Source organism: Phyllostomus discolor, chromosome 5, assembly GCF_004126475.2.
Source record: "Phyllostomus discolor isolate MPI-MPIP mPhyDis1 chromosome 5, mPhyDis1.pri.v3, whole genome shotgun sequence".
In the NCBI taxonomy this organism is placed as follows: Eukaryota; Metazoa; Chordata; class Mammalia; order Chiroptera; family Phyllostomidae; genus Phyllostomus; species Phyllostomus discolor.
The window spans coordinates 21,342,018-21,369,372 of NC_040907.2; the positions used below are offsets into that span (position 1 = coordinate 21,342,018).

At 55.2% G+C, this 27,355-nt stretch overlaps 1 protein-coding gene across 4 annotated transcripts in view; it reads left to right on the top strand.

Annotated features, from left to right (window-relative positions):
* The first annotated feature begins 230 nt into the window (after positions 1-230).
* The window catches only part of ZNF362 (zinc finger protein 362), a 39,474-nt gene continuing 12,349 nt past the window's right edge, over positions 231-27,355 (top strand). For 2 of the 4 annotated variants that reach the window (XM_036025731.1, XM_036025732.1), the window contains exons 1-7: positions 244-354; positions 12,777-12,902; positions 18,128-18,191; positions 18,374-18,620; positions 19,953-20,021; positions 21,945-22,266; positions 22,957-23,181. In XM_036025731.1, coding sequence (XP_035881624.1) covers positions 12,865-12,902; positions 18,128-18,191; positions 18,374-18,620; positions 19,953-20,021; positions 21,945-22,266; positions 22,957-23,181 — 965 coding nt within the window. In that variant the 5' untranslated portion in view covers positions 244-354; positions 12,777-12,864. Of the gene's footprint in view, positions 355-12,776; positions 12,903-18,127; positions 18,192-18,373; positions 18,621-19,952; positions 20,022-21,944; positions 22,267-22,956; positions 23,182-27,355 lie in introns of all 4 variants that reach the window. The other 2 variants (XM_036025733.1, XM_028511688.2) reach the window with 2 other exon arrangements.

Here is a 27,355-nt window from a genome sequence, read left to right on the forward strand (position 1 = left end):
CTCCCTTCGCGCTCCGTAGCCCGCGCCCGGCGCTGCCCACTCGCGGGAGCCCCCGGGGCCGGACGGGCTGCGCAGTCGGAGAGGCGGGGGCCCGACGCGGCCCCCCCGGAGCCGGGCGCCTGGCGCGGGGGCTCGCCGAGCGCACGGGGGGCCGCGCGGCGCTGCAGACCCAGCCTCCTGCCGCCGCCGCCTCGGCGCTTGCAGAACCCAGAAGTGAACAGCAGGCGACCCGGAAGGTTTGCGCGCGGCTCCGCACCTAGCCGGAGCCCGGAGCCGGAGCCCCAGCCCGGCCCTGCTCGGGCCGCCGGGCGCGGGGCTGCGGCCACGTCCCGGAGCCGCCGCCAGCACAGCCAGGTCCGTGCGGGCCCGGGGCGCGGGGGGAGCGGGCTCGGTGGCGGCGGGTGCCCGCCAGAGCGCCCGCCCGCGGGAAAGTTACGCGGAGTTGCGGGCTGGGGTGCGGGCCAGGACGCGGGCGCTGTCAGCGCGGGCCGGGTGCTCCGAGGCCCGGGGCCGCCTGCGCCTGCGGCCGGGCCCGGAGCGGCGGCGTCGCGCGGGGTAGGAAGTGTCTTCGGCGGCGTGTCTGGGTCTGCTCCGAGTGTGTGTGTGTGCGTGTGTGTGTGTGTTTTCTTAAGCCGGGCTATTCAAACCTGCTGCAATTCTCCGGTAAACAATGATTCATGGGACTTAATGCAAATAAACGGATTGCAAACGGCGCGGTTCGCGCACTTTGCAGCCGGCCCGGTGGAGCGGCCAGTGCCGGATTTCTCCCTTTTTTTGCAGATCTGCAGAATATGGCGTCCCTGTCCTGTTTTAAAAATAAGCCAGGCTGCCATTTTTGTTTTTCTTTTGTCTGAAAATTTTAATAAAACTGTCTGAGAATGTGGGAGAGGCGGCTGGAAGCAGAGGGGGCACCCGAAGGGTTGGCTTTTTTTCCTTTTCTTTGGCGAGAGCCGCGAGCCTTTCGGGGAGGTGAGACACAATGCAATTGCACTTTAAAGAAAAAAAAAAAAGGAAGCCGCTGGGCGATTTGGGGGGTAGGGCTGGGAATTTAAAGTTAACTCCGAAAGTTTTCTTTTCTTCTTCTTTTTTAAAAGCTCTCTCTCTCTGTCTCTCTCTTTTTTTTGGAAGGCTGTGAAATGCCGCGAAAGGATCTCGGGGTCCATTTCTCCCCCCAGCCAGTCGCCTTTGCAGGAATTTTGGGAAAAAGTTAACTGCCGGTTTCCTCAGAGCTGCGGGAGGCATGTGCGGGGTTGGGGATGGGGGTTTGAAGGGACCAGGAAATGTCTTTTGGAAGAGGCTCTATAAAAATGGTATTGTGAGGAACTATATTCTCATTTTTGGGGGAGAGGGCTGGCCCTAGGGGCTCGAGTGGGCCCAGGGTTTCCAAGGGAGACTTCTGGCAGGAGGAAATAAACCTGCTTTCCCACACCCTGCCCTCCAGCAGCATGTGTGGGGAGTGGGCCTGTCTCCTTCATGGGTGGCCCCCCCCGGGGGGGGGCAGCCCTGAGTACCAGAGTGGCTCCAAAGCCCTCTGGCAAGTGTGCTTGGTTGGCAGTTGGAGACCCCCTTCCCCAACCTGGTGGGCCTCCTGGCTGTAGGAGGTGGCATCTGGTGGTAAATGCCCCCAGGGGTGGGTTCTTGGCTGGGTGCAAGCTGGCAGCCCCAGTGGGTCGTGTCTGAGAGGGTGTCTGGTGGTGGGGGGCCTCCCCTGGTGTTTTAGTGGGGGTCATCTGAGACTCTCCCCTGCGCAGGCTCCTACCCCCTTCTGCCACTCCTGCCAGCACCCTGGAGGGCTCTTCTGTTGGAAGCAGTGGAGTTCCTGAGGTATCTTGCTAGACAGGTCAGGGCCTGCTGGCTCTGTAGGCTGCAGAGGGTCTGAAGGCTGGGTCTGAGGTGGCTGGCGCTGTCCAAGGCACCCGGGCCATTGGGCCAGGTCTCTCCTCTCCTGGGAAAGTGTCCGTCCTGGGAGGACCCTGAGCCCTTCTGGCCCCTGCCCTAGGAACTCCTGTGGGAGTGATGCCTCTAGTCTCACTCCTGGTCTGTGTCCTGGCCCCAACGGGTGGTGTGAGCTCCCTGAGGGCAGAGTCAGGGGTTGAAGGTTGGGGTACAGAAGCTTGGCATGCTTGAGCCAGAGGTACCAAGCCAGGCATTTTTCAGATGAAGAAACTGAAGTCCAGAGAGGGGAAGTGACTTGCCCAACGTCACATTGCCTCTGTTAGGATAGCTAAATCAGGGACCCAGATGTCAGGCTTCCATTTCTGGGCTCTCTCCACTGTTCTCTGGCTGTGGCCCCTGAGAGGGTCATTTTGGAAAGATCTAGATTAGAATGGGACAGTATGTTTCCCTCCACCACAATAATCCTTCCTGGGTGAATGGAACTTTACAGTTTGTACAGTGTAGTTCATGGTCGTTATCACATCAGGCTCTCGCAGGAACTCTGTTGGGATGAAATTGTCAAGGTGGGGATACTTCACCCCATCTTAAAATTTGGGAAACTGAGGTCTGGAGAGGTTGAGCAGTGGCGGAGGAAGGCTTAAACCGCAGCTTCCAGGCTCCTTGTCTGGGAGGCCTTTTCCTAGGTGGACTTTGGTGCTTGTCAACAGGACTATTTCCTACCTTCTGGTTTTTGATCTCTTAACTTCTGCTGACCCAGCGACTGTAAAAATCTAGAGGCCCACCCTCTAAAGACTGTCAGAGCTGAAAAGGCCCTGCGAAGTCATCTGGGCTCAGAGAGGGGAAGCCACTGGTCTGAAGTCACCCAGCCACTCCAGTCCCAGCCAGGACCAGAGCCCTGGGCTTTTGTTTCCCCGCCTCTGTGAGACGCTCAGGGACAGTGAACCGCCTTCCCACTACCAAGCTCCACTGGGCTCAGGAGAGCTGTGATTGCTGGTTGTGCTGGTGGGCACTGGAATGCCAACACTTGGAGACACAGGTCTGTCCCAGGGGCTGAGAACAGGCTGTTTGACTTCTTGAGGAATGGAGGCAAATGGCTCTCGGTGGCGGGGAAGCTGGTGTGTGGGTGAGGTGGGAACTGGGGCTGAAGATAGGCTGGCTCCAGCCTTTCACTAGGTAGGCACTTCTCTGCCCAGTAGGCACTTCTCAGTAAAGTAAGACTTGTTCTTTCATTCATCTGCCATTCATTCGTTATTCACTTACTGGTCTGCTAGATTTTTTTATTCTTTTTATTCTTTCATTTATTCACTAGTTTATTGGTTAGTCATTTCAGTAGTCCACCCATTGTCCATCAGTTCATCTCTCTGTTCATGCATCCATCAATCCATCCATCCATCCAGTCCCCAGCATGCCTAGCGCAGGGGAGTGCGGTCCCAGTGAAAAGGGTGTAGGGCTGCAGCGCTGTGTAGCACTAGCCAGGTCAGTGTTGATGAGTGTCCGCACGAGTCCCCAGGGAAGGTCTCAGAAAAGAGGTGGCTTAAAAATGCCAGAGCAGTTCCACAGACCGTCCCAGAGGCGGAGCGGGGGCCTGGGACCAAGTCCCGTCTGTGTATTGAACTTTGCCGTTTGCACAGTGTGGTGTGTGGTTTGCATGACTCGGGGCACATTCTCCCCCTCGCTGAACCTCGGTTTCTTGGTCTGTAAAACGGAGTGTTCTCTGTGAAACTCTCATGGGTAGAGGGAGTGATGACAAGAGTCTCTGCAGGGTCCCCCAGCCCTGGCCAGGCGTGTGGTAGGAGCTCAGAATACGCCGACTGAAGTATAAGGAATGTTGATTGCTGACCTAGGTTCTACCTTGATTCTGAAAACTATTGGGGTGTTTTCAGAATGACCCGGATGGTATCTGGGGACCCTGAAAGCCCTGCTCTGCCTTGTCGTTCCAGTGCTGAAACTTTTCTGATGGTTCCTAGGCATTTAGAAAAACAAAAATCCGAAGTCTTACAAGGCCCGTCAGGTCTGGGCCTGCCCACCCCTCAAACTCAGCTCCCCTGCCCACCCCCTCCCACCCCACAGCCTCAGCACCTCCAGCCACACTGGCTTCTTTTGGTACCTCGAGTTTGCAAAGCCTGTTGGCAGGGCCTTTGCACATCCCCCCTGCCCCCGCCTTGAATGTTTGCATGGCCAGCACCTTCTTGTTTTACAGGTTCCCACTCAAATATTAACTCCTCAGAGGGGCTTCCCCGACCACTGCTCTATAATAACTTCCCACGGCCACTGTTGGTCAGATCAGCTCCTTTTTATTTTTCTTGTGGCTGTTCAATCAGTGTTTGAAACTTTCTCATTTATTTGTTCATTTGCACTGCTTGTCTGTCTGCACTGCGGGAATGAGCTTCAGCCCCACGCAGGCGACTGAGCGGGCAGGCGGACGGGCGGTTCCAGCACAGTAGGCCCCGGGCTTTCCTGTAGGCGAGGAAGTGCCGGGGAGCCCAGGTGTGGGGAGCCCAGGTGTGGCGGCTGCCTTGGCAGCGCCTGGGAGATGAAGTGACACCAAACTCTGCCCTGTCCTCCCTCGGGAGGCTCCGGGCTGTTGTTAGGAAATAATGAGATGATTAAATCACCGGATCTAAGAATCCCCGACTCTTCCAACCCCAGAATCTTAGCATTGAGAAGCTTTCCGCCTCAGAAACTCTGACATTGGAGTGTTCACACGCTTGGATCTGGGATTTAGTCTTACAAAGGGGACTCTTGCTGCGTGTCGGGCCCTGCCCTACTAGGCTTTGTAAATGTTAATGAATGTAATCCTCATTGCCATTACCCTCATTTTACAGATGAGGAAACCGAGGCACAGATTGATTAGGCCACTTGCCAGAGTCCACAGAGCTTGTCGAGGGCCTTGTTGGATTTGAACCCAGCACTCTGGGGCTCCTGCTCAGACTCCCACAGCTGTTGAGGAGAAGCCCAGCTTCACCAGCCCCTGCACACAGCTGGAGCCTCTTTCCACATCTTGGAGACAAGGGCCCCTGACCTCTGCCAGAGGGGCAGGGGGCTCCTTTCTCACCAGGTTCCCCATGCTCCCCTGTCAGACAGTTGTCATTGCTGGAAAGACATCCTTTACAAAGTGCGGAGTGATGAGAGGGTCATGGTTTCCAGTGCTCTTGTCCTCACGGTTTCGTGACTTCAGTCGCTTCTCTCTCCCCACTGGATTGTGAGCTCCTGGAAGGCAGACGGCTTTGGTGCGTGGTGTTGAATGTATGAATGAATGAATGAATGAGTGAGTGAACGAACGAACGAATGGTGTGTACAAAGAACGCACCCTGAGCTCCTCCTGTCTCTGTAGCGCCATGTTAGGCAGTGGTCCCGGGGCACTGGGCAGGCTTGGTGTGCTCAGGGAAAGAGGACAGTTGCCACTCCACGTGGCCCCCAGAAGGCCTGCATGACGATGTTTACACACCCCCGTTCTTGGAGAGCCATCTGAGGTCTGAAGTCTAATTGGAGAGAGGTGGACCTCATAGATGATCCAGTCGAGCCTCATTTTGTCCGTTGTGGCGATGACAGCGGGAAGGGGGCCTTGTCCAAGGTCACTCACATCTCGAGGTGCTTGGCCCGGTGGGCTTTCTGCGCGCCCCCACCTGCAGGGTGCCAACAGGCTGCCGCAGTGTGTGCCTGGGGTGCGAAGGCAGGGGCAGGCCTCCTTGGGGAAGCTCCCTCGGTGGCACCACCTCCTCACCTCCGCAACGGGGGGAACATTCCTGACTCGCAGGGCTGTCGTGCAGACACCTGTGTGCCCCCTCCCGGGAAACGACAGACAGCTGCACACCTGCCCCCCTCATGTACTTTCCCATGCATGGTACATGCCACGTTTATCTTCTGCACGCAGGCCTACTTGTATACGTGTGTTTTTACACGTAGGCATATCTTGCATGCACATCCATTTACACTGTGAGGGTGTAGCCTCATGTCCTGGGCTGTGCACATGGTCCCGTCCCCCCCCCCCCCCCCCCCAGGTCTCTGCCCACACTCGGCCTGGACCTGTGTGCAGGGAGGAGCCTGCAGCTCGTTTCCCTCTCCCGCCGTCAGTCAGCAGCGTTTCTTGAGCATTTACTATATCCCAGGCCACGTGCACGTGCTGGGGGTGGAGGTGAGGAAGGTTGACCTAGTTCCTGTCCAGGTCAGGGAGACAGACGTTGAACAGAAGCGCACACGGATGACGATGTGGTTATAGATTTTGGCAAGTGCTGGGAAGGAACTGCCTTTCTGTGATGACGGCTTCCCCATAGCTTCATCCTTGTCGATGTGCTGCAGTATAGTGAGTGACGGTCACGGTGTCCGTAGGGGAGGGGTGCTTCTGGGAGGAAGTGATAGCTGAACGTGGCCAGAAGGTTTCCAGCTGAGGGCATGCAGGCAGAGGGAGCAGCCCGAGCAAAGGCCCTGAGGTGGGAAGTCAGGCACAGGGAGAAGGGGGCAGCTCCCAGACCATACCTGGGGAGAGGGTATAAGAGACCGGCGGGGGCGGGCTGGGCCTGGTCTGGCAGGGCCAGTAGTAGGTCTTCTCTGGCCTCTTCACCCCTCCCGAGTGTCTACCCCAGGCACTCCCCACCCCGGTCTCTGGCCAGCCCGACCCTCCTTTGCCGACTTGCCCTGCTGCTCAGGGCCTGCTGTCTGCTGGCCTCCTCCCACCATCCCAGCAGCCCTGAGCCCTGTCTGACCTGCCCCCGGGGGTCTTGAGATTCAGCATGAGAACAGGCTGTGACCCTCTGCCCAGGTTCCCTGCCCACAGCCCTGTCTGGAGAGTTCCTGAAGGTCCAGGCCACAGCTGGGGTTCAGCAGCGGGCTGTCCTGCTTTGAGTTAACCCCAGACGTGGCTCTCCCTGTGCCCCAGGTGGGGTAACGGCTCTGCTCGGCCAGATTTCCAGGTGGGTCCTTGGAATGTGGGCACCTCAGAGAACCTAATAACAAAGCAACCGCCAACAACCACCATGGCTAATTCGGAGTCCTCGCTGGGGACCAGGCAGTCTTCTAAAGACTTTCACTCATTTAACCTTCACAAGCAACACAGTGGAGATGCTGCTGTCACCCCCAGTTTGGAAACCGTCTCTGGGGCTTCCACCCACACTGTCTTGTCCCCGAATCTGTACTGTTGACCCGTCAGTGGCCACACCGCCCCTCAGAGGACCCCAGATTCAGGGCTGTGGTTTAGTTGAATCAGTTTTGTAGCAGAGGAACGAAGGCCCAGAAAGGAAATGGACTTGCCGAAGGCCACACGGCCGGCCCGTGGCAGGGGGTTCCAGCGCCCGAGGCCCTCAGCAGCTGCATGGCCCTGGGCAGCGTCCACTCTTCTCTGAGCCTCAGTCTTGCCCCCAAACAAGGAGGGAGTTACCACAGACACTAGGAGGGTGGGAACTTTGGGGGATGCAAGGGGACTGCAGCTGAGAAGGGACACGGGTGGGGGCTTTGTAATAAGTCACTAAGCTGTTTGTTGATGTTTCAAGCATCTTCCTGAATGTGTTATTTTTCTAAATGGTCACAGCATCTGCCCACCTCACAGGGTCACTAGGAGGCTGAGGGAGAAATCCTTGTAAAGTGTCTAACAGCGCCTGACATGGAAGAAGTGCTCAGTGACAATTATTGCTGTTGCTGTCATTTCATGGCAGAAGGCGTTCCCCGTGGGGATCCCCAGGGGAAATGGAAGTAGAGAAGGGCATGTATTTGAAGCTTGCAGAACATTCTCGCAGGCCCGAGAGGAGCGTCATGACCCATTTCCTAAGTGAGGGCACTGAGGCTCCCGGCGAGGGTGAGGGTCACTGCCCTGGGTAGCTCTGGGTGGCCCTGGGTGGCTGGCAGTGGGATGGGAGGGGCAGCACCCCTGCTCCCACGGACCAGGGCCCAGACATCAGCCCCCTCCTGCTCTGACCAGTCACAATGGAAACAGCCCTTCCCAGCCCCGCAGGGCTGCGGAAACCCAAATTGGATCCAGGACCCTTGGGAGCCCCGTTCCTCACAGGAAGCTCCCAGGAGCAAGCCTCGGAGGCTGGCCTGGGTCTTGGGGCTGGGGCGGGGTGCAGCAGCTGGGGCTCAGGGCTCAGGGCTCAGGGCCGCATGCAGTGGGGCACATGGAGGGCAGAGGGGTGGTAGCCGGAAGCCTTGGAGCACCAGGGGGTTTCAAGGCCCTGGGAAGGTGGGAAACCTCAGCTTGTCCCTGCCAGATCACCTCTTGCTTGTCCCTTCCAGGGCACCATTCTGGCCCCATCATGACCTCTTCGTTGAAAACCTTGGCCCTGGCCTTCCCCACTCAGGGACTGCCCATCCCTTCCCCCACTCTCCGCAGCCTTTCATCCGAGCCCCTTAGCCTGGAACTCTGGTTTTTTTTTGAACTGCCCCAGTCACCTTTCCCTCTCGCTTGTGAATTTCTGCACTAAACCTGCAGCAGACCACACGTGGTGCTCTGAGCTTCCCTGCCTCTGGGCCTTTGCACATTCAGCTCCTCCCACCTGGCCGGCTCTTCCCTGGCTTCTCCTGACATCTCCCTTCCCCCTGTCGGAATGCCGCGCCCCTCCCTCCCCACAGCCCAGCCATACCCCCAGCAGAAGCTTGTTGTCTCTCTGGGTCCGGGAGCGTGTGTGAGAACCCTCTGCATCCCAGCAAGGCAGCAGTGTTCCATGCCTTTGCACGTGCTGCCCCTCTCTCAGTCTCCTGGCAAACTTGCCAGCCTTGGGGCCCACATGGACAGACCTCCTCCTCTCATTGATCCTCTCAGTGAACGTTTATCAGGCACCTAGCGTGAACTAGGCACTTGAGCACCTACTCTGTGGCCAGCACTTGACTCTGGGCCTACAGCGGCGGCTCCATCCTTGTGGGCCAGGACCGGAGGGAGTATTTAGGGGCAGGATACCAAGGTGAGGCAGGGAGGATGCAGGGCGCAGTGGGTATGTGTAACAGGGTGGCCGAATTCCTGTTGGGGAGAAGGTCAGAAAGTGACTTAAGGAAGCGAGAGGGAGCTGTGGGGCCCAGTTAGGTCATGGGGTTGTAACCGAGAACCAGACCCAGGCTCCCCTGGGGAGCTTCCCGCTGTGTGGGGACTGGGCCATCACGTAACCAGGCGATTCTAGGACAATGGGGTCAGCGCTTCGGTGGGGGAAGCCCAGGCAGCTGTGGGAGCTCAGGGGAAGAGCTGCAGCTGTGTAGCTTTGGAGGGGCAGCGACCAGGAAGGGTTCCCAAGGCAGTGACGCGTAGCTGACTTGATGGTTGATGGGAGCCTGGCAGGGTTTCAGCTGGGTGATGACTGCCGAGTGGAAGGGCACAGCCCGTGCAAAGGCACAGTCCGTGCAAAGGCACAGTGGCGGAAGAGCAAGTAGTTTTGCAGGAACCTGCAGGTAGTGAGGCTGGGGAGGAAGGTACCTGTCGGGTTGCACATGGCCAGCAGGGCTTCCTGGGCAAAGGTCCCTGGGTGCCGTGCTGGGAGTTCGAACTGTGCTCCAAAGTGATGGGAACACAAGAAGGATTTAAGCAGGAGAGAGAGTGTCAGGCTTTCCTTTGTCTGGTCTGCTCCTCCTTCCTGAAGCCTCCGGATAAGAGGAGGACTCCCTGGTTGGGGTCTGGGTTGGGTGTGAGGCTCACTGTGGGACTTTGGGCAAGCCCCCTCTCTGAGCCCCTCTCTGCTCCTGGGTGAACCCAGAGGGCGCGAGGCCAGAGTTCGCATGGGGCTGTGGGCGGCTCGGGGTGTCTCTGCTTGGTCAAAGCCCGCTGAACTTTTAGTTCTATTAAAAATAGTCCCTAAATCAAAGTCACGTAACCACCCTCTAGAAAAACCAGAGAAGCCTGAAATACTACCGCTATTAGCATTTTCGTGTTTCCTTCCCCTCTTTTCTCTCAGCAGCTAGTTTTTATGTAGATGTCACTGCTCTTAACACAATTTTAAAAACTTCCCTTCCCCCACCCCTAACTGTCATATCACAAGCATTTTCTAAATGACTGCAGGGTGGTTTTGATCCTTCTCTCTAACAGACCCAGCGTCAAGGTGGAAAGCGTGGCTCTGGCACCCAACTTTCTAGGTTCAAATTAGACGTGGACTGCTCGACTGTGGGCACGTTACCTAGTCTCCCTGTGCCGCGGTTCCTTGTAAGGCTGATGTGACTATGAAATAAGTCGTCCCAATGCCAGTAAACATCGCCTGCTATTTATGACTGTGGACTGTGTCACTGTTGAACATGATTTACGGGGCCATCCCCCTATTGTTTAAAATTTCGAATGTTCCAGGTTTTTTGCTCTTGTAAGAAACCACCGAAACAAACAGCTTTGTACCTAAAACGTTGTCTACGTTTGGGGCATTTTCTAGGGATAGATGGCCCAGAATGGGATCGGTAGGCCAGGACATCTGAAAATTTTTAGAACTTAGGACATATTATTGACAGATTGCCTTCAAGAATGATTGCTCCAATTTATACTCCCAGCAATAATGAGAGTGCCAATTTCACCCTAAGCTCACCAGCATCGGCGTTATCATTTTCTTATTTCTTTTTGCTGTTTTAACAAGTGACACACATTCATTTTCACTGTTTGGGAAGCAGGACCATTTTCTGTGGTTATTAGCTGTTAATGCCGTTTTTGGCCCGTGGGCCCTTATAGCGCACGGCCTGTCTCAGAGCGGCCCCTCCTCAGATCGCTTGGGCAGATAGGGCTGAGACACAGGAAATAGGAAACAGTGTAGCGCCGGGGACAGCACGGTGCCAGGGTGAGTGGAAGGGACCCACAAGAGGGAGAAGGGACTTTCCTCCACCCAGGCCATGACACTTTCAGTTCCCTCCACCCAGACAATTCATTTATTCAGACATTTATCTGACACTGTGTGGGGCTTGGAGGTAAGTGACAGCGGTGCCTGTGCCCTCACAGAGAACCTGCCCGCAGCAGAGGCGGATGGGCGAGCGGGCAGAAAGTGGGGTGCTCCGTGTCTGCTGATGGAAGTGGAGGGCACGAAGGGAGCGGAGAGAAGAGGCCCGGAAACGCAGCCTGGGGGTGGAGGCGGAGGTTCCAGAAGGCTTTCAGGAGGTCATAGCCTGTGAGCTTCGGCCCGGCCGAGGAATAAGAGGAATAAGTCGTCATTAACCCGTGAAACGGGGAGGGCGCAGGGCTCCAGGGGGAAGTGAGAAGGGCACGGGGAGGACGCTGCCTGGTGGGGCGGGGAGGCCAGAGGGGCCAGCAAGGGCCGAATGTGAAAGGACTAAGGAACCCAAACCCTCTCTGGAGGGAAGTAGGGAGCCAGGGAAGGTTCTGAGGAGAGTGTTGTGGTCCCATTTATGTTTTATATTTTGGAAATAGAGTGCCTGCTGTAGGAGAATGGAATAGGGGGTGTGGGCGGAGGTGGGGAAACCTGTGAGGAGACTCTTGCAGTAGCTGAAGGGGGGCTGGACCAAGGTAGGAAGGGGGGTAGAGACACTCTTTCCCCACCTGGTGAAATCCTAACCAGCTTCAAAGTGCAGGTCGCATGTCCCCTCTGTCAGGTGGCCCTTATTGACATTTACCACCTTCTACCCAGGTCACGTGTGCCTGGAGGGTTGGGCTGTGCAGGACCGGGCGTGTAACTGTCCATTTAGTGTCCACCAGTAGCTCACCTTGACCTCTCTCCCCACTCCTCCTTGCCTGCAGACCCTCCATCTGTTCCTCCCCTCCCCCACCTCTTAATCACCCTCCCTCCTTCCTTCCCTCCTTCCTTCCATCCTTCCTTCCCTCCCTCCCTCCCTCTGTTCCTGCCTTCCTTCTTTCTTTCAATTCTTAAAGAATGAATTTATTGTTTTCAACATAAAAGCAACCAAACAATATTACAGAAAATCTGGAAATCAGAGAAACAAAGAGAAAAAATCAGATCAGTTCCAGCCGCCTCCCCCAGCACTCCCAGCCTCTCTCTGGGCGTGGTTCCCTGCCGCTTGCTTTTTCTGACGCAGGTCTTTATTTTTGCCTCCTTGTAATCATAGTGTCCGGACAGTTTTGGGTTCTGCTCCCTCCCGTTTGCTTTGTGGCCTCAGGGTCTAGGCAATTCTCATTTTTTAATGTCTGTGGGATGGGCTGGGGATGGGGGTGAGGCATGAATTGCTTAACCACACCCCCTGCTCTGCAGTGGGCGAGGCTAGGCACATTTTACCCTGGGCTGTCCGTCCTCTTTGTGTCTGTCTGTCTGTCTAGGCCTCAAGCTTCCCGGGTGGCAGGGCCTGGCACCTGGTGTACCCCTTCCACAGTGCCCCTCCCCCAGCTCCCCCTCGTGGAGCATTGCTAGGCTGGCCTCAAAGGCCACCTCCTCGGACAGGGTGACAAACAGACCTGGTTTCAAATCCACACTGGGCTCTGTGACTTCAGACAAATTAACGAACCTCTCTGGGCCTCAGTTTCCTTATCGTGGGCCCCTTGTAACAGTAAAATAATGGCTGTAAAGAGCCGTGACACAGTTTCTGGCCCGTTGTAAGTGCTCCGGAAAAGGCAGTTGGCATGAATATACTTTTTCATTCTGTAAAGAGTTTCTGATGCCGCCATGGGCTAGATGCTGGAATGGCAGAGGTGAGTGAGCACCAGCCCTACCTGGGGAGAGCTCATAGCCTGGTGGGGAAGCCACCCCGGGAAGCAGATCGCTGCACCAGGGTGTGACTGGCGCTGCAGTGCTGGGCGGCGCCTTGACTCCACCACTTGCTAGCTGTGTGACTTTGGGCAAGTTGTTCAGCTTCTCTGAGCTGCCGTTTCCTCTTCTGTGAAATGCAGATTTCACAGGGTCCTTGGGACGCTTCAGTGACATGATGCATGTGACACACTCAGCACGGTGCCTGGCAACATAGTAGGTGTTGACGTCGATGGTGGCTGCCATTTTATGGTCATTATTGTTATTGTTGTTCTCGTATACAAGGTGCTGTTGGGAACACAGAGGAAGTGACTGGCTGGGGGTTCAGGGAAAGCTCCGTAGAAGAGGGAACACTTGAGCTGGGTCTTGAAGGATGAGTAGAAGTTCACCAAGTGGGAAAGGACACCCTAGGTAAGCAGCCTGTGATGGCAGGTTGAAATCTGTCGATGAGGGGTTTGTTCTTTGGGGGATTCAGCCATTGTGTTCACCCCAGCCTCCCTGAGCACCCCTCGTGGCCTCCCCCTGGGCCTGCGCTGGGGGCCGTGTGCACGCACCCACTTAACAGCACCCGCCTGTGACTTTGTGTCCTGGCAGCTGTGGGTTCCTGCTCATGGGAGTGGCTGTGTGTGTCCCCATCTGTCCGTGTTTGGGGCTGCAAGTCCGTGTCTGTCCTGTGTGTCTGAGTTTGGTGCTGTCTGTCTGTCTGCATGCTCCTGTGGCCATGTTCGTCCATATTGCTCTCCAGAGGACCTCCCTGGCCACCCCGTGGGTAGCAAACTGCACACACTTCCTTGGCCTCCCGCTCAGCCAGGTAGCAAGGCCTCCTTGGTCACTCTCCTGCCTGGCCCAGGTTTGGCCCCTGCCTGTCCCCCCCCTTTCCCTGGGGGCCTCCTAATGGATGTCCTCCCACTGCCTCCACCTCTGACCTCTCTGGTTCTGTCTGCACTCCGCAGTCAGAGGTGGCTTTCTAGACCACAGATTCCACCCCATCACCCACTGCTTCCAGTCCGGACCCCGGGCCTAGGACTCAGGAGTTGGCCTTCTGGGTCCGGGCCTGGCCGGTGTCTCTGGCCTCGAGTCCTGTCTCCTCGTCCACACCGAAATGCTTTAGCGTCCCCCACGTGCCGTGTGGAGTCTCACCTCTGGGCCTTTGCTCAGGCTGTTGCTTCTGCCAGGAGTGCTCCCCACTCCTTTGCCTGGCTAACTCCCACTCATCCTTTAAGACCCAAAGCAGGCATCACCTCCCCCGGGAAGCCCTCCCTGATCCTCTCTTTCCACCCTGACTCTGGGCTGCTCATCCCTTACTTGGGGGAGGAGAAGCAAGTGACTTGCCCAAGATCATACAGCTGGTGAGTTGGAGCCCACATTTGAACCCCGGTGCGCTGGGCCTCCAGCAGAGCAGGTGGTTCTGTGGGCCAGGTGAGGCGATGGTAGCTAGGGCTTGTGGGAAGGAGAGGGGTCCTGAGGACGCGGCTGGCGGTGGTGTGAACTGGGCGGGGAGGGAGGGGACATGCTGTGGATGGATGTGTGTGCGTGGCAGGAGCATCCGGGCAGATGGGGATGCCCACTTGGAGCTGGGAGTGAATGGCTACAGGAGGTGCCCGTCTTAGGGGAAGACCGAGTCTGGCGGAGGCCTGCCGAGTCTGAGATCCCGTGAGACAGCTAGAGGCATATGTTGGGGAGGCAGCTGGAAGGCTGGGCCTGGAGCTCCAGGGAGAGGCCCAGGCTGCAGGCGGAGCGCTGGGGGTTGGCTGGTATTTAAAGTCCTAGGGTGGATGGCCCACCTAAGTACTGAGGTCAGTGGGAGAGAGAAAGCTCCTGCCCTTCTCTCAGCAGCCCAGCGGGGGCGCTGTGAAAGAGACTGAGATGAGGGACCTAGGGGTCAGTGGCCACACAGATCTTCCCAAAGGGCAGATCAGCTGGCAGGGATGCCATGTAGGACTGGAAGGTGGCCTGTGGGCTTTGACCACAAGGAGGTTCTTGGGGGCACATAGTAGGTTTCATAGGCAAAAGTTGTTTTTTTTTTGCAGAAACTTGGGTCATTTCTCTCCTTCCTTCACTTAGTGTGGGATTCCTGGAGGGCAGGGCTCTTCGGCTTGCCTCAGGCTCCCCCGCACTGGCTCCCCGCTTGGCCCCCGGGGTGTGCTCAGAGCAAGTGGATGTGTTGATGCACGGACGGGTGGAAGGGCCCACGGCCGTCGGGATGCTGCGTTCAGAGGCAGCTCTAGGAGGTGTTTCATTCGTCTACCCATCCGACTTTTTTGCCCTTTTAGAGCAAAACCCCCAGACCCCTGCCCCATGCAAGGATCGGCGAGTGCGGTGTGTTTCGGGATGCACAGCTTGGAGCCCAGGCTTCTGTCCGGGGCCGGAAGCCCAGCGCGCGTGTCCTGCCCGACTGCCAGCGTGTCTCCTCTGCCTGTTCTGCTGTGGACGTTCAGGCCCCGCCCACCCAGTCTCCTCGGCCTCCGTCCCCCAGGGCCCTGGCACTGTCCTCAGGCTTCTGCCTCTGAACTCGGTCCCCTTGGATTCATTGCTCCCCTGACTCAGCACACTTCCTGATGCTTTCTCACCCCCAGCATCCATCCCAACTCCTGAGCACGGCATTCAAGGCTTTGCCAGCTGGCCTGTGTCTCTCACTCCCTCACCACATCCAGCTCTCCGATGCCGGTGGTGGCTGCTCACTGTCCCAAACCTGCCGTGTACTGTCATACCTCCGGGCCTCTGCTCAGGCTGTTGCCTCTGCTGGGAGTGCCCTCTGCCTCATCTACCTGTCCTAAACACACATCCAACCAGGCTCTCCCGCTTAAAAACCCTCCCTTGTGACAAGGTCTGAGCAGCTTAGCTCTGCCCTGGCCACCTTCTCCCTGCCCCCTTGCCACAGCCCCCCATGTCGTGCAGGTCCCAGGGTTGCCCAGGTGGACACCCACCTCTCGGGCCTTCCGGGGGCTCACAGGAGATGTTTTTGGTGCACACCTAGCAATGTGCCTGACACTCAGTAGGAGCTCAGCAAGTGTTGCTTCTGCCCTGCCCCCACTGGCCTTCCCTGCATCTGACACGCAGTAGGTACACACCAGGGCCAGGGTCACCCACTGAATCATTAGGTTTTTTCAGACAGGCCAGAGAAGGATGCGGACATTAGGCAGAGGCTCTGCAGATCGGACTACGTGACTCAGGGCAGTCTTCCCCTCTGTGGGCCCACTTGCCCAACCAGGGCGAGGGGTGGTCCCTGCCTGGCCAGAGGCCTGACCAATGGCAGAGAAGATGTCCTCTTGCAGCTATGGGACCCTAGGCAAACAGCCCCCTTCCCCATACCTTTCCGACAGGAGTCAGGCTTTGGGAAGCCTGACCTTGGCATTAAATTGAAGAGGAGGAGGAGGAGAGGACAGCTTCCCCAGAACTAGCTGAGGAACAGCTGGGTGCTGTGGGCAGCCCTGGACCGGGACTGTCTAATCCCACTCACAGATGAGGAAGACCGGTGCTCAGAGAGCTGACGCCCCACATTGCAGCCCCGCGCTCCCTCCCGTTCTCCACCCGTGCGGCCTGGAGCAGAGCGCTTCCCCCTAGTGCCCTGGTTTCTGCCTCTGTGAAATGGGGCTGAGAGTTCTTCCCTGCTTCCCGGGGCTCTGCTGAGGACGCCAGTGGGTACAGAAGAGCTTCGTAAACGGCCAGCGTCAGATAATTGTCCAGGGCTGTCTTTAACGGTTGTTATTCTTCTATTTATTCATCCTGTCACTTGGCTCACGGTATTGGTAACCTCTGGGCCAGAACAGCCAAGGGACAGATGAGCTGGACTTGGGAGACAGGTGGTTTAGGGTGGGAATCTCAGCTCTCTGCTTTCTCGCTGTGTGACCTTGACTCAGTCATTCCACCCCTTAGAACTTCAGTGTCCTCATTTGTAAAATGTGGATGATGAGAGTACCTGCCTTTTAGCATCAGTGTGCCTGGCACAGGTAGGCACTTGGTGACTGGCAGCCTCCTCACTGTTATTACTCTTTTGAGGTCCTTCTGGGAAAGAAGTCCCAGGGGTCTGGAGCAGGCAGGGAGAACTCCAGGCAGGAAGTGCTTGTGTGGGGCTGCGAGGGATGGGTAGAGGGAAGGGCAGCTGGGTGCCTGTGGGTGGGGGGAGCCGGAGGGCCACTAGAGGCAAGGGCTGCCCTGGCCACCCCAGAGGAAGACACCTGGATCCCCAGCCTGGCCAGGCTCAGACCCAAACCACCGCAGGCTGGAAGTGAGGGACAGGGTTTTTGCATATAGGTATTATTAGCATGTGGATATTTGCCCCCCAGAGGACTCGAGTTTGCAAAGCAAATTCCTTGGAGGAACCAACCTGCACAGATCTGGGTTCTAGGCCTGACTCTGGCAGCCTAGGCCTGCGGCGTTGAGCAGCCCTCTTCCCTCTCTCCAAGCCTCAGCTTCTTCATCTAACACGGGGTTATAATACCGCCTGTTCCCTCTCCTCAAGTAAAGATCGTAGGAGATAATTCATCTGGAAGATCTTTGTTAGTGCATTGAGATTAGACGACCACCTTACTGAAGATTTTCCTCCTGAAGCCCTCTGTCCGCAAGTCCAGGAGGGGCGTCCCGGGCTGGCAGGGCTGGGAAAAGAGGTTGAAGACACTTCATTTTGGTCTTGCCTACCAACAGAAACAAGTTCACTTAAGTGGTGATACGAGTTAGGTGCTTAATCATTGCTGTGAGAGAGATGAACAGGAGGAATTGGGTGGGAAGCGGGACGGTGGGATGCCCCTGTCCAGCGTGTCCCTGTGAGTCACTGACTCTAGGGTCACCGGGAGGCTCAGACCCTCTGGAGAACTGAGACAGCTCTGAAGGGCCCGTTCTCCATTCCTCCGTGGGTGGAAAGGCCTTCTGACTCGCTGCCCAGGCCTGCCGTGGGACCTGTGAGGCGAGGGCCACCCAATCGTCATGAACTCCTATGGACGCGCCCCACACTGCCCTGGTCTCAGGCCCCCTCAGGCCCCTCCTGTGCACGGTGTTCTGACACATTCTTGTAGGTGACGTGTTGCTCATGGCCACGCTTGTTTCTTTAAAGAGAACTTTCCAGAGGTACAGTTTCTTGGGCCAAAGGCCAATAATCATTTGGGCCTTCGTAAGTCACCTGCCAAGTTGCCTTTCAGAAAGAGGGTGTCTGGTGACAAGGGGGTGTGTTCTGATGAGACTGTCTGCACTAGAGGGGTCCGTGGTTACAAGGGTGGGGACTGGGGGTGTGCAGTTGCCTCTGCTCTGTGCCATTTACAAAGTCACCCCAGAACTCCTGTTCGTCTGTGGATTGGGGTGGGGGGCTTCTGCAGGGAATTCGTGGGCCCATGGGGTTGGCTTTGCAACCTAACGCCCTTCTGGGGTATGGAGGATGGGGGTTGGTGCTGGGAGTGCTCTGGTCTGTGTGTGACCTTTGTCCTCTGGGCCCACTGAGGGAGAGGTGGATCCCAGACTTTTTGGCATGGAGCTGTCCTTCCCTGGTCCTGGTAGGAGGCCTGCTCTGCTGCGGGGTGACGGTCCCATGGGGCAGGGATCCCAGACTCTGGCCTAGCTCCAGTGGGCACAGCTGAGGGCAGCTGGCCCCAGGCTGGTGGGGAGGGAGGGGCCTCTTCCCTGAGACAGTCGCTCTCTCCCTGCAGGATGGCCGAACCTCGATTTAACAACCCCTACTTCTGGCCCCCGCCTCCCACCATGCCTAGCCAGGTAAGACTAGCGTCACCCCTCCGGCCAATCTCCCTCTCGTGTTGCTTTGCCTTGCCTGGGGTTTTTGGCTGCAGTCTGCAGGGCAAGGGGAGAGGGGCAGAGGCTTGCCGGGGGACTGTCAGCCCGGGAAGGGGCCAGATGCTGCCCAAGTCCGTTCAGTCCCTCTCCTCTCCCGCCCACAGCTGGACAACCTGGTCCTGATTAACAAGATCAAGGAGCAGCTGATGGCGGAGAAGATACGGCCGCCTCACCTGCCACCCACGTCGGCCTCGTCGCAGCAGCCGCTGCTAGTGCCGCCGGCGCCGGCCGAGAGCAGCCAGGCGGTCATGTCGCTGCCCAAGCTGCAGCAGGTGCCTGGGCTGCACCCGCAGTCCGTGCCGCAGCCCGACGTGGCGCTGCACGCGCGGCCAGCCACCAGCACGGTTACAGGTACTGCGGGCGGCGAGGCCTGGGTGGGCGGGGCGGAGACCTGCCCGGGTGAGGGGCGGGTGGGGGGCGTGGCAAGGGTGGCCAGAGGCTTGGCGAGGGCGGAGCGGGTGGGGCCTGGCGGAGGTGGAGCTCCGGGTCGCGGGGCTTGTCCGACCAGCCTCGGCCACCTGACTAACTCCAACCCAGTTTGGGGAGGATCTACCCCACTAAACCGATAGGAGGAGGGCGGGCCCACCGGGGGCTCACCAGAGAAGTGAAGTCAGTTTAAAAAATTTAGGAACCCAGAGAAGAACCCTGATGAGACCTGGGACAGAGTGGAGAGAGGTTGTGGGGGGTGGAGATTTTATTGGAGGGGCCGATGTGCAAGGAAAGGTTGGCAGTTAGGTAACTAGGCAATAGGAATGGAGCAGCGGGAGGGAACAGCTTGTGCAAAGTGAGTCTGTGTGAGAAAGCAAGGGGAGGACTCTCTGGGGGAGGAGCCCTGGAAGATGATGGTGGTGATGACCCAGGCAGCTCCAGCTGAGCATGCTCACTAGCATTCCTTTTATCTTCCCAGCAGTCCTCTGAGTTGGGTGCTGGTAGTATTAGGTTGAGCAGTAGACCGTTTTTGATTTACAAAAACAGCATTTTTGTGCATTCACTTAACATCTTTTCGACAGATGAAGAAACTGAGGCCCAGTTTCACAGTCAGGAAGAGGCGGAGGCAGGAAGTGTGGTCCCAGAGCCCACGTGCTAACCCTTTAGCTTCACCCGGTTCTGCAGATGCTAGAGAGGAAGCAGGCACCAGACTGCGAAGGGCGCTGTGGGCCACTCTGTGTAGTTTGCACAGTGACCCTCAGGCACTGGGGAGTCATGGAAGGTTTCAAAGTAGGGGAGGGAAACGCTCAGATTTGGGTTAGAAAGCTGGGTGTGGTTGCAGGATGGAAACTGGCTTGGCAGAAGACAACCATGGAGGCAGAGAGAGATGCGGGGGAGGGTGGGGGCCACGACTGGGCAGTGGGGATGGAGAGAAGTGGGCAGATCTGAGCAGCATGGAGGAGGATGGACAGGGCCGGTTGCTGGATCGGATGTAGGGGTGAAGAGTGGGAGGAGGTGAGGGAGGCTCGCGGGCACTGCCAGTGAGGCAGAACCATAGGAGGAGGAGTGGGGGCACGGGCCATAGGCTGTCTCGGACAGGGAGACACCCTGGTGCAGTGTCACGGGGGTGGGGACGCCCGCTGGACAGGCTTTCTCCGGTGGCCACTGCCACTGGGTCTCTCTTCTTCCCTGGCTCACCCCTGCCACCAGCCAGGCACCCCTGCCTCTCTTCCCTTCTGCCTCCTCCTTTCACAGACACCCAAGAATTATGGGGCCCTGTGAGCCTCCCCCAGGCCCCAGCCACACTCTGCACATTCCCCGTTGGTATGATTTTATTAAATTTATTTTTTCATTATAGAAGTAATATTAAAAAAGCAATATAAACATATTAAGGGAAATTTGGAAAACAGAGAAACTAAGAAAAAAACATTACTCATAATCCCCCAGCTCCTAACCCAGCAGTTTGCACAGCGCCTTCTGGTCTCTCTCCTTCCTTTCTCATCTTTCTTGTTCGCCTTTTAACGCATGCGTGTGTTGTGCTGAGCTCGTGGTAGGGCTGTACCCACGGCTTGAACTTGCTGTTCCTCCTTGCCTTCCTATCATAAACATATTCAGTGCATTTGTCATTATAAATGTAATACGTAGTCATTACAGAAAGTTTGGAAATTGAAGCCGAGCTGAAAGGAGAAAGAGTCCTCATCCTACTATTGTTGGCATTTTCATTGTTTTCTCTATAATTTATTTTATTTTATCCTTCAATCACAGATGTAAAAAGTGGATGAATTCACCAGGTAAAAAATTCAAATAATATAAAAGCAAATAGACGTATGAAAACCCTCCTTTTACCAGTAAATTTTTTCTCCCTGTAGAGCCCCAACATTCCCACGCGATCTAGGTCGGTGTGTCTCCACTCACATCCACTCTGTGCACTCACCCACATATGTGGTGCCTGTGCACACATATGTAGTAGTTTGGGTGTGTGTTTTTAAAGTAGGGGGGTTCGTACTGTCCGTGGTTTCCTTTCTCGCCCGATGGCAGTTTGGCCTTCCATGTCGCTGAGCGTCATCTGTCTGGTTGCCACGGCTGCCAGCCCCCCATTGCAAGGGTGGGCTGCGTCCCTTCCCACGACCCCTGCTGAAGACCAGCGGGCTGTATTTAACTTGTCTGACCACAGTTTTTTTTTTTTAAGATTTTATTTATTTATTTTTAGAGAGGGAAGGGAGGGAGAAAGAGAGAGAGAAACATCAGTGTGTGGTTGCTGAGGGCCATGGCCTGCAACCCAGGCATGTACCCTGACTGGGAATCGAACCTGTGACACTTTGGTTCGCAGCCCGAGCTCAATCCACTGAGCTACGCCAGCCAGGTTGACCACAGTTTTTACGGAAGATCCATTATATGTGTTCATGTTCATGTGCAGATATTTTTTTAGGGCGGTCTCTAAAGGTAGATTCGCTTGGTCAGAAGTTGGGCACATTTAACCTTTCAAGGGCTATGGCCAAGCAGCCCTCGGTTAAAGCTGGTAAATGCACACTCGCCAGCATGTGTGACTCAAAACAGACTATCTTTTCCAGTGCACGAGAAGATGTTAAAAAGCACAGTTTTCACCACATTATAGAAACCACTTTCACCTTTTGTCTACTTAACCCGACACTCTAAATGTTTCTGGTCTCCTCGAGTAACTTTTATTACAGAAGTTAAAAAAAAGTTTATTTTCAAAGAGTTAGAAAATACAGTTAAACCAAAAAAACCTTTTAAATTACTCCTAATTTTACCATCCATGTCACATTTTGGTACGTCTCTCCTCCTGCTTACTTTTTCTATGCATACATATGCCTTTGAAAAATATTCTTTACAAACATAACCTTCTTTTTAATGGGCAGTAATGTTCCGTAGAGGACATGGATCAAACTTCTGACTCCTTCCCTCTCTGCTGCTGCATACCTCAGTCGCCTCTAGCTTTTACCGCTGTCACTAACACAGTAGTGGACTCCCTTGGGCCTCAGGTTGTTTCTGTGGTTTGAATGATCTCCGAAGCGCCTGTTACCCAGCTCGGCTTAGCTCTTAGGTACCCGAGGCCTCTTGCACATACACCAGCTTTGGTTTTGTTGCCCCTGGGTAATAACACACAGAGTGGAGGGGAGGCTCCGAAAGGCGGGTACCTTGCCAAAGTCACAAAGCGGGGTGGCCGGGGCTGAGTGGGCTCCTGCAGCCGCCCCTCACCCCCACCCCCCTGCCCTGTCTCCGCAGGTCTGGGGCTGTCCTCCCGGACCCCGGCTGTGAGCACATCCGAGTCCAGCGCGGGCACCGGCACCAGCACCCCGTCCACACCCACCACCACCAGCCAGAGCCGCCTCATCGCCTCGTCCCCCACCCTCATCTCAGGGATCACCAGCCCCCCCCTCCTGGACTCCATCAAGACAATCCAGGGCCATGGCCTGCTTGGCCCCCCCAAGTCCGAGCGTGGCCGCAAAAAGATCAAGGCGGAGAACCCAGGGGGCCCGCCCGTCCTTGTAGTCCCCTACCCCATCCTGGCCTCAGGCGAGACTGCCAAGGAGGGCAAGACATACAGGTGAGGGTCCAGCGGGCTTCACACCTGGGGCTGCCCCCAGGAGCTCAGAAATGGGGGTTGGAAAGAAGGGACCCAGGGGCTGAGAGTGGGGGCTAAGGTCTAGGGGGTGGGGTCACCCGACAGGCTGCACCCACATTCTTTCAGAGGCAGTGTGGGGCGGGGGGCTCCCCCTCCTCCCTTCAAGCAGTGAGCTCAACCCTGAGCATTAGAATCACCGGGGCAGAGTTCAAAAAATGCCAGTACCAGGGCCGCACCTGCAAAAATTCTGATTTAATTTGCTGTGGGGTGGGGGGCTAGTGGAAGGCCAAGTGTCAGTTTTTCTTGAAACCCCACCCCCACCTGCCCTGCTGATTCTGGGTGCAGCCCAGTTGAGCCCCTCCCCCAGAGCTATGGGGTGTGGCTCGGGGCAAACCTTTACCAGAAACATGAGGCGTCTCTTCCCTGTAAGGGGTCAACCTGCTCCCCCGGCTGCCGGAAATGTTCCCCCAGGTGGAAGGGCTTTCTCCTCCATGTCTCAGGTTGCCTAGGGCCTGAGCGTGTCCCTAGCAGGGCCTGAGTGTGCCCTGGGGACTCCTCACAGGAAAGCTCTGTCCCTGATGCATGGTCTCTGGTGCAGGAGGTCCCCCCCTGAGCTGTACAGGCAGGGGTGCAGGGGTCTTCCCATGTGTGAATCTGCCTCTTGCCCCACAGGTGTAAGGTCTGCCCGCTGACCTTTTTCACCAAGTCCGAGATGCAGATCCACTCCAAGTCGCACACAGAGGCCAAGCCCCACAAGTGCCCGCACTGCTCCAAGTCCTTTGCCAACGCCTCCTACCTGGCCCAGCACCTGCGCATCCACCTGGGCGTCAAGCCCTACCACTGCTCCTACTGTGACAAGTCCTTCCGACAGCTCTCCCACCTCCAGCAGCACACCAGGTGAGTGGCCTGCTCGGTGCTGACCTGCTGCAGCCTGTTCCAGCTCAGTACCCGTGCCCCTGCACAGACCTGCTACCAGGAGGGGCCGCAACCTTCTCTAGGTGCCCATGGCCCTCAGGGTCAAGACAAAATTCCTTTGCTTGGCCTTCGATGCCTTTTTTGATGTGGCCTTCGTGGACCTCACTGGCCCCAGCTCACACTCCTGCACCATCTTTCCCATTGCTTCTCAGCTGCAGGTCTTTGCTCATGTTGCGTCCTCTACCTGAAACCCTCCCCTCTTCTGCCCTGTTTCCCTCGCCCTCTCCTATCCATCTCTCAGGCCAGCTTCCTCCAGGAAGTCCTCTCGGGCCTCCCTGAGCTGGTTCCATGGGCCCTGTGCCTCCCCACTGCAGCAGTTGTCTTGAACTTGCCCGGCTATTTGCTCACCATCCCCAGTATACTGGGGGTTCTTGAAGGCCAGGGCTCCGTCTCTTCCATTTCCACACCCAAGGTGTGCCATAAGCCTCTACGTGTTTGTCTAATATTTATGGGATAAATGGAACTAGCTTTCATAAGGCCATTTTAACAAATACTTACAGAGCCTCTTCTAGAAGCTAGACGTGGTTCTTGGTGCTGGGATACAGCCGTGAACAAAGCAGACAAAAGTCCCTGCCTCCTGAGGGGGGCTTACACTGCAGGCCAGTGTGCGGAAGGGAGACTCGGAGATTAGAATGCGTTAAGGAAAGAAAAGTTTTTGCAGGGGAGTGCAAACATCAAAAAGCCTGGCTTGTCAAATAAACATACCATGGAAATGTAAAGAACCAAGCCCAAGGTTACCAAGATCGAGGTTCACAGCACTTTTCTCCCAGGCTGATGGTATCTGTAAGCTTGGCTGTGTGTTTGCCCGTCTCAGCACAGCACACGTCAGGGATGAAGTTGTTTTTGTCATGGAGTCTGTGACTTACAGAAAGTGCCCAAGGTTTCCTCTCTTCGGGGACGAATGCCAGACAGAGGGGACCTTATGTTTGCTTTGCTTTGTTGTCATTAGGCATTCATGTATCTCTGCCGCCCTTGTACGCTGTACCAGTCTGTTTCTCAGACTTTGGGGCGCGGTGTGTGGGCTGGACGGAGAGACGAATGGCCAGCCGGCCCCGGGACAAGGAGTCCGCTGCTTTCCTCACTCCCGTGTCTCCTGCTGCGGGTCTGACCCCACTAGTTTGTGTCAGCAATTTTCTGATTGTGGTCATTACTTTGATTTTTTTTCTTTTAACGTTTGGCCAGTTTTGTGTACACGCAGGTGTATGTAATTAGGTGTTGGTTAAGCAAGGCCCCCTCGTTGTGTTGTTATTAAAATTAGAGCACGTGATGCTGGGATTTGGGAGACTCTGTAAAGCCCCCGGGGTCATCATTTTAGCGTGTGTGTGTGTGTGTGTGTGTGTGTGTGTAAAATGTCCTCACTATCTAAAGTCAGGAACCTGAACCATCCATTTCACCCCCGTCAGGTCTGCCTCTGCACCCTGTAACTGCAGGGCACCGTCTTTCTGGAGGGTCCCGAGTTTGTCGATTTCCTGGGCCAGCGGGAATGACTCTGTGTCCGTCCTTAACGACTGCCGCTCCACAGCCAGGGAGCAGGTCCAGTCCGGTTTCCTGGAGCCTGGGGAGCACCCGCCCCCGAGAAGTACATTCCTTGTTTCTTACCATCAGGCTTGTCATGCCCAATTAAATGGAATTTGTTTTAAATGTGACATTTCTGGCATGGTCACGGTTACAAATTTGATTTACCCAGTTGTATCCTATTAGGAAGGAAGACAGATTCTCACTGAACCTACCCCCGGAACCGGTAATGATCAGAAAAGGGGAAGGGTCTCAGGGAAGGCACTTGGAATGTTTTCTAGTGATTGTTCTGAGTAGCGTTGCAGACAAGGCCAGTTACCTGTGCAGTTTTCAATAGAACTATCATTTTTAAATTTCCCTGGTTGTTCATTAGTTTCTATCTGTGTTAAATTTTTACAGGGTTTCCCCTCCAGGATTCTGAAGGGTTAGTTGGAATGCCAGTTAGTAAGGAATATTTTATTCCAGTGTGTACAATTTATAGCCTCCTAAATTGAGGATTAGAGATAAATCAAAGAAAAAACAGATGTTTCTCACATGCCCTTTACAAAATAACATTAGAACTAAATCACCTCCATCCAATGCAAGGTCGTAACTCCTGTTCCGCTGATCTGGGGCAGTCAGTCTGCTTTGAAAAGTTGTTTTCTTCTGAACTCAGGACTCTCGGGTCTGGCCTTGTCCTTAAGGAGTGTCGGGTCGAGGGGAGAGCGATGGGAGGCTCTCCCCTCTTGAGGTTTCTTGCAGAAGACTCAGTTTCTGACCCACAGCTCATGTGGAGGCCTTTAGGCAAGTGTGAGGGGGGAGGTCAGACCTGTGGCTAGCTAAGGGACTATGGCCTGTTTGTTACAATAACCCACAATATCAGGACAGAGGAGAATGGAGTCCTCTATTAAGATATAACAGGTGCCTGGCTGGTGTGGCTCAGTGGATTGAGCACGGACTGCGAACCAAAGGGTCGCTGGTTCGATTCCCAGGCAGGGCACATACCTGGGTTGCAGGCCAGGTCCCTAGTATGGGGCATGTGAGAGGCAGCCACACATTGATATTTCTCTCCTTTTCTTTCTCCTTCTTTTCCCCTCTCTTTAAAAATGAATAAATAAAATCTTTAAAAAATAATAAAATAAAGTTTACCTAAAATTAATACTTAAAAAAAAAAGATGTAGCCCTGGCTGGCGTAGCTCAGTGGATTGAGCGCGGGCTGGGAACCAAAGTGTCCCAGGTTCGATTCCCAGCCAGGGTACATTCATGGGTTGCAGGCCATAACCCCCAGCAACCGCACATTGATGTTTCTCTCTCTCTCTCTCTCTCTCCTCCCCTCTCTTCCCTCCCTAAAAATAAATAAATAAAATTGTTAAAAAAATAAAAAAAAAAAAGATGTAACAGATGGTCAGTTTTTTAGGTTAAAAACACAGGCAGCAAGAGCACTGGCCCATCTTTAGGGTCTTTCCATATATCTCATAAACGGTGTGTTATGATTGGCACTAATTGGTAAGTGTGGTTAAAGCTAGAAAAAATGTTTTTAAGATACCTCTCTGTTGATACTTAGTGTGCAAGCCTCTGTACATGAAAAGCGGTTGTTTTTTTCCTCCATCTTAAAAAATATACCACTATATAAGGACATTTATATTATATATAATTATATGGCATACGTATATAATTATATTATGGTATATGATTATATTATATATGCTATTGCTATATTTTATATTTATAGAAATTATATATAATTACACACATTCATAAAATTCACTCAGAGATTGAGCTCTCTTTTGCTTTGCCAGCTTCCGTGTGCTGGGAACTTCTTGTGATAGCTCTCACTCTAGCGCTCTGCTGATTAAGAGTGCAGAGAACTTGCCCCGGCTGGCGTAGCTCAGTGGATTGAGCGCAGGCTGCGAACCAGTGTCGCAGGTTCAATTCCTGGTCAGGCCACATGCCTGGGTTGCAGGCCACAGCCCCCAGCAACCGCACATTGATGTTTCTCTCTCTCCTTCTCCCTCCCTTCCCTTTCTAAAAGTAAATAAATAAAATCTTTTTTAAAAAAAGTTTAAATAAACTTCATAAAAAAAAAGAGTGCGGAGAATTCAAAATGTACCTGATTTATTAGGGTCACCCCTCTTTTTGTAAAGCGAAGGAGGAAACCTTCGGTGTTGCCCCGCGCCCTTCTGGACGCTCCGAGAGCCTCTGGGTGCGGAAGGCACCTTGGCTGTGTTACTGTTCTAGGTGTGAGGAAGGCTGCAGCGCGGAGCCGGCCGAGCAGGCACGGTTCGCGTATCCGTCTGGCAGGAAGTACACACAAGAGCCGGCAGTGATCGTTACTAAGAATCCTGGTTCTTTCAGAAGTAGACCTGTGTTTACAAATGTTGCTTGAGACCGCAACAAAGCAAGCAATGAGAAATGAGCAGGCCCTGAAGGAGGGCGTTGCACCAGAATGCTCCTTGGCGGGCCATTGCGTTCCGTTCCTCAGGGCACAGTGTGTGTGTGTGTGTGTGTGTGTGTGTGCGAGTGTGAGAGAGATTTGCAGGGTTTTTTTAATTCCTCACCTGAGGGTATGTTTATGGATTTTAGAGAGAGAGGAAGGGAGAAG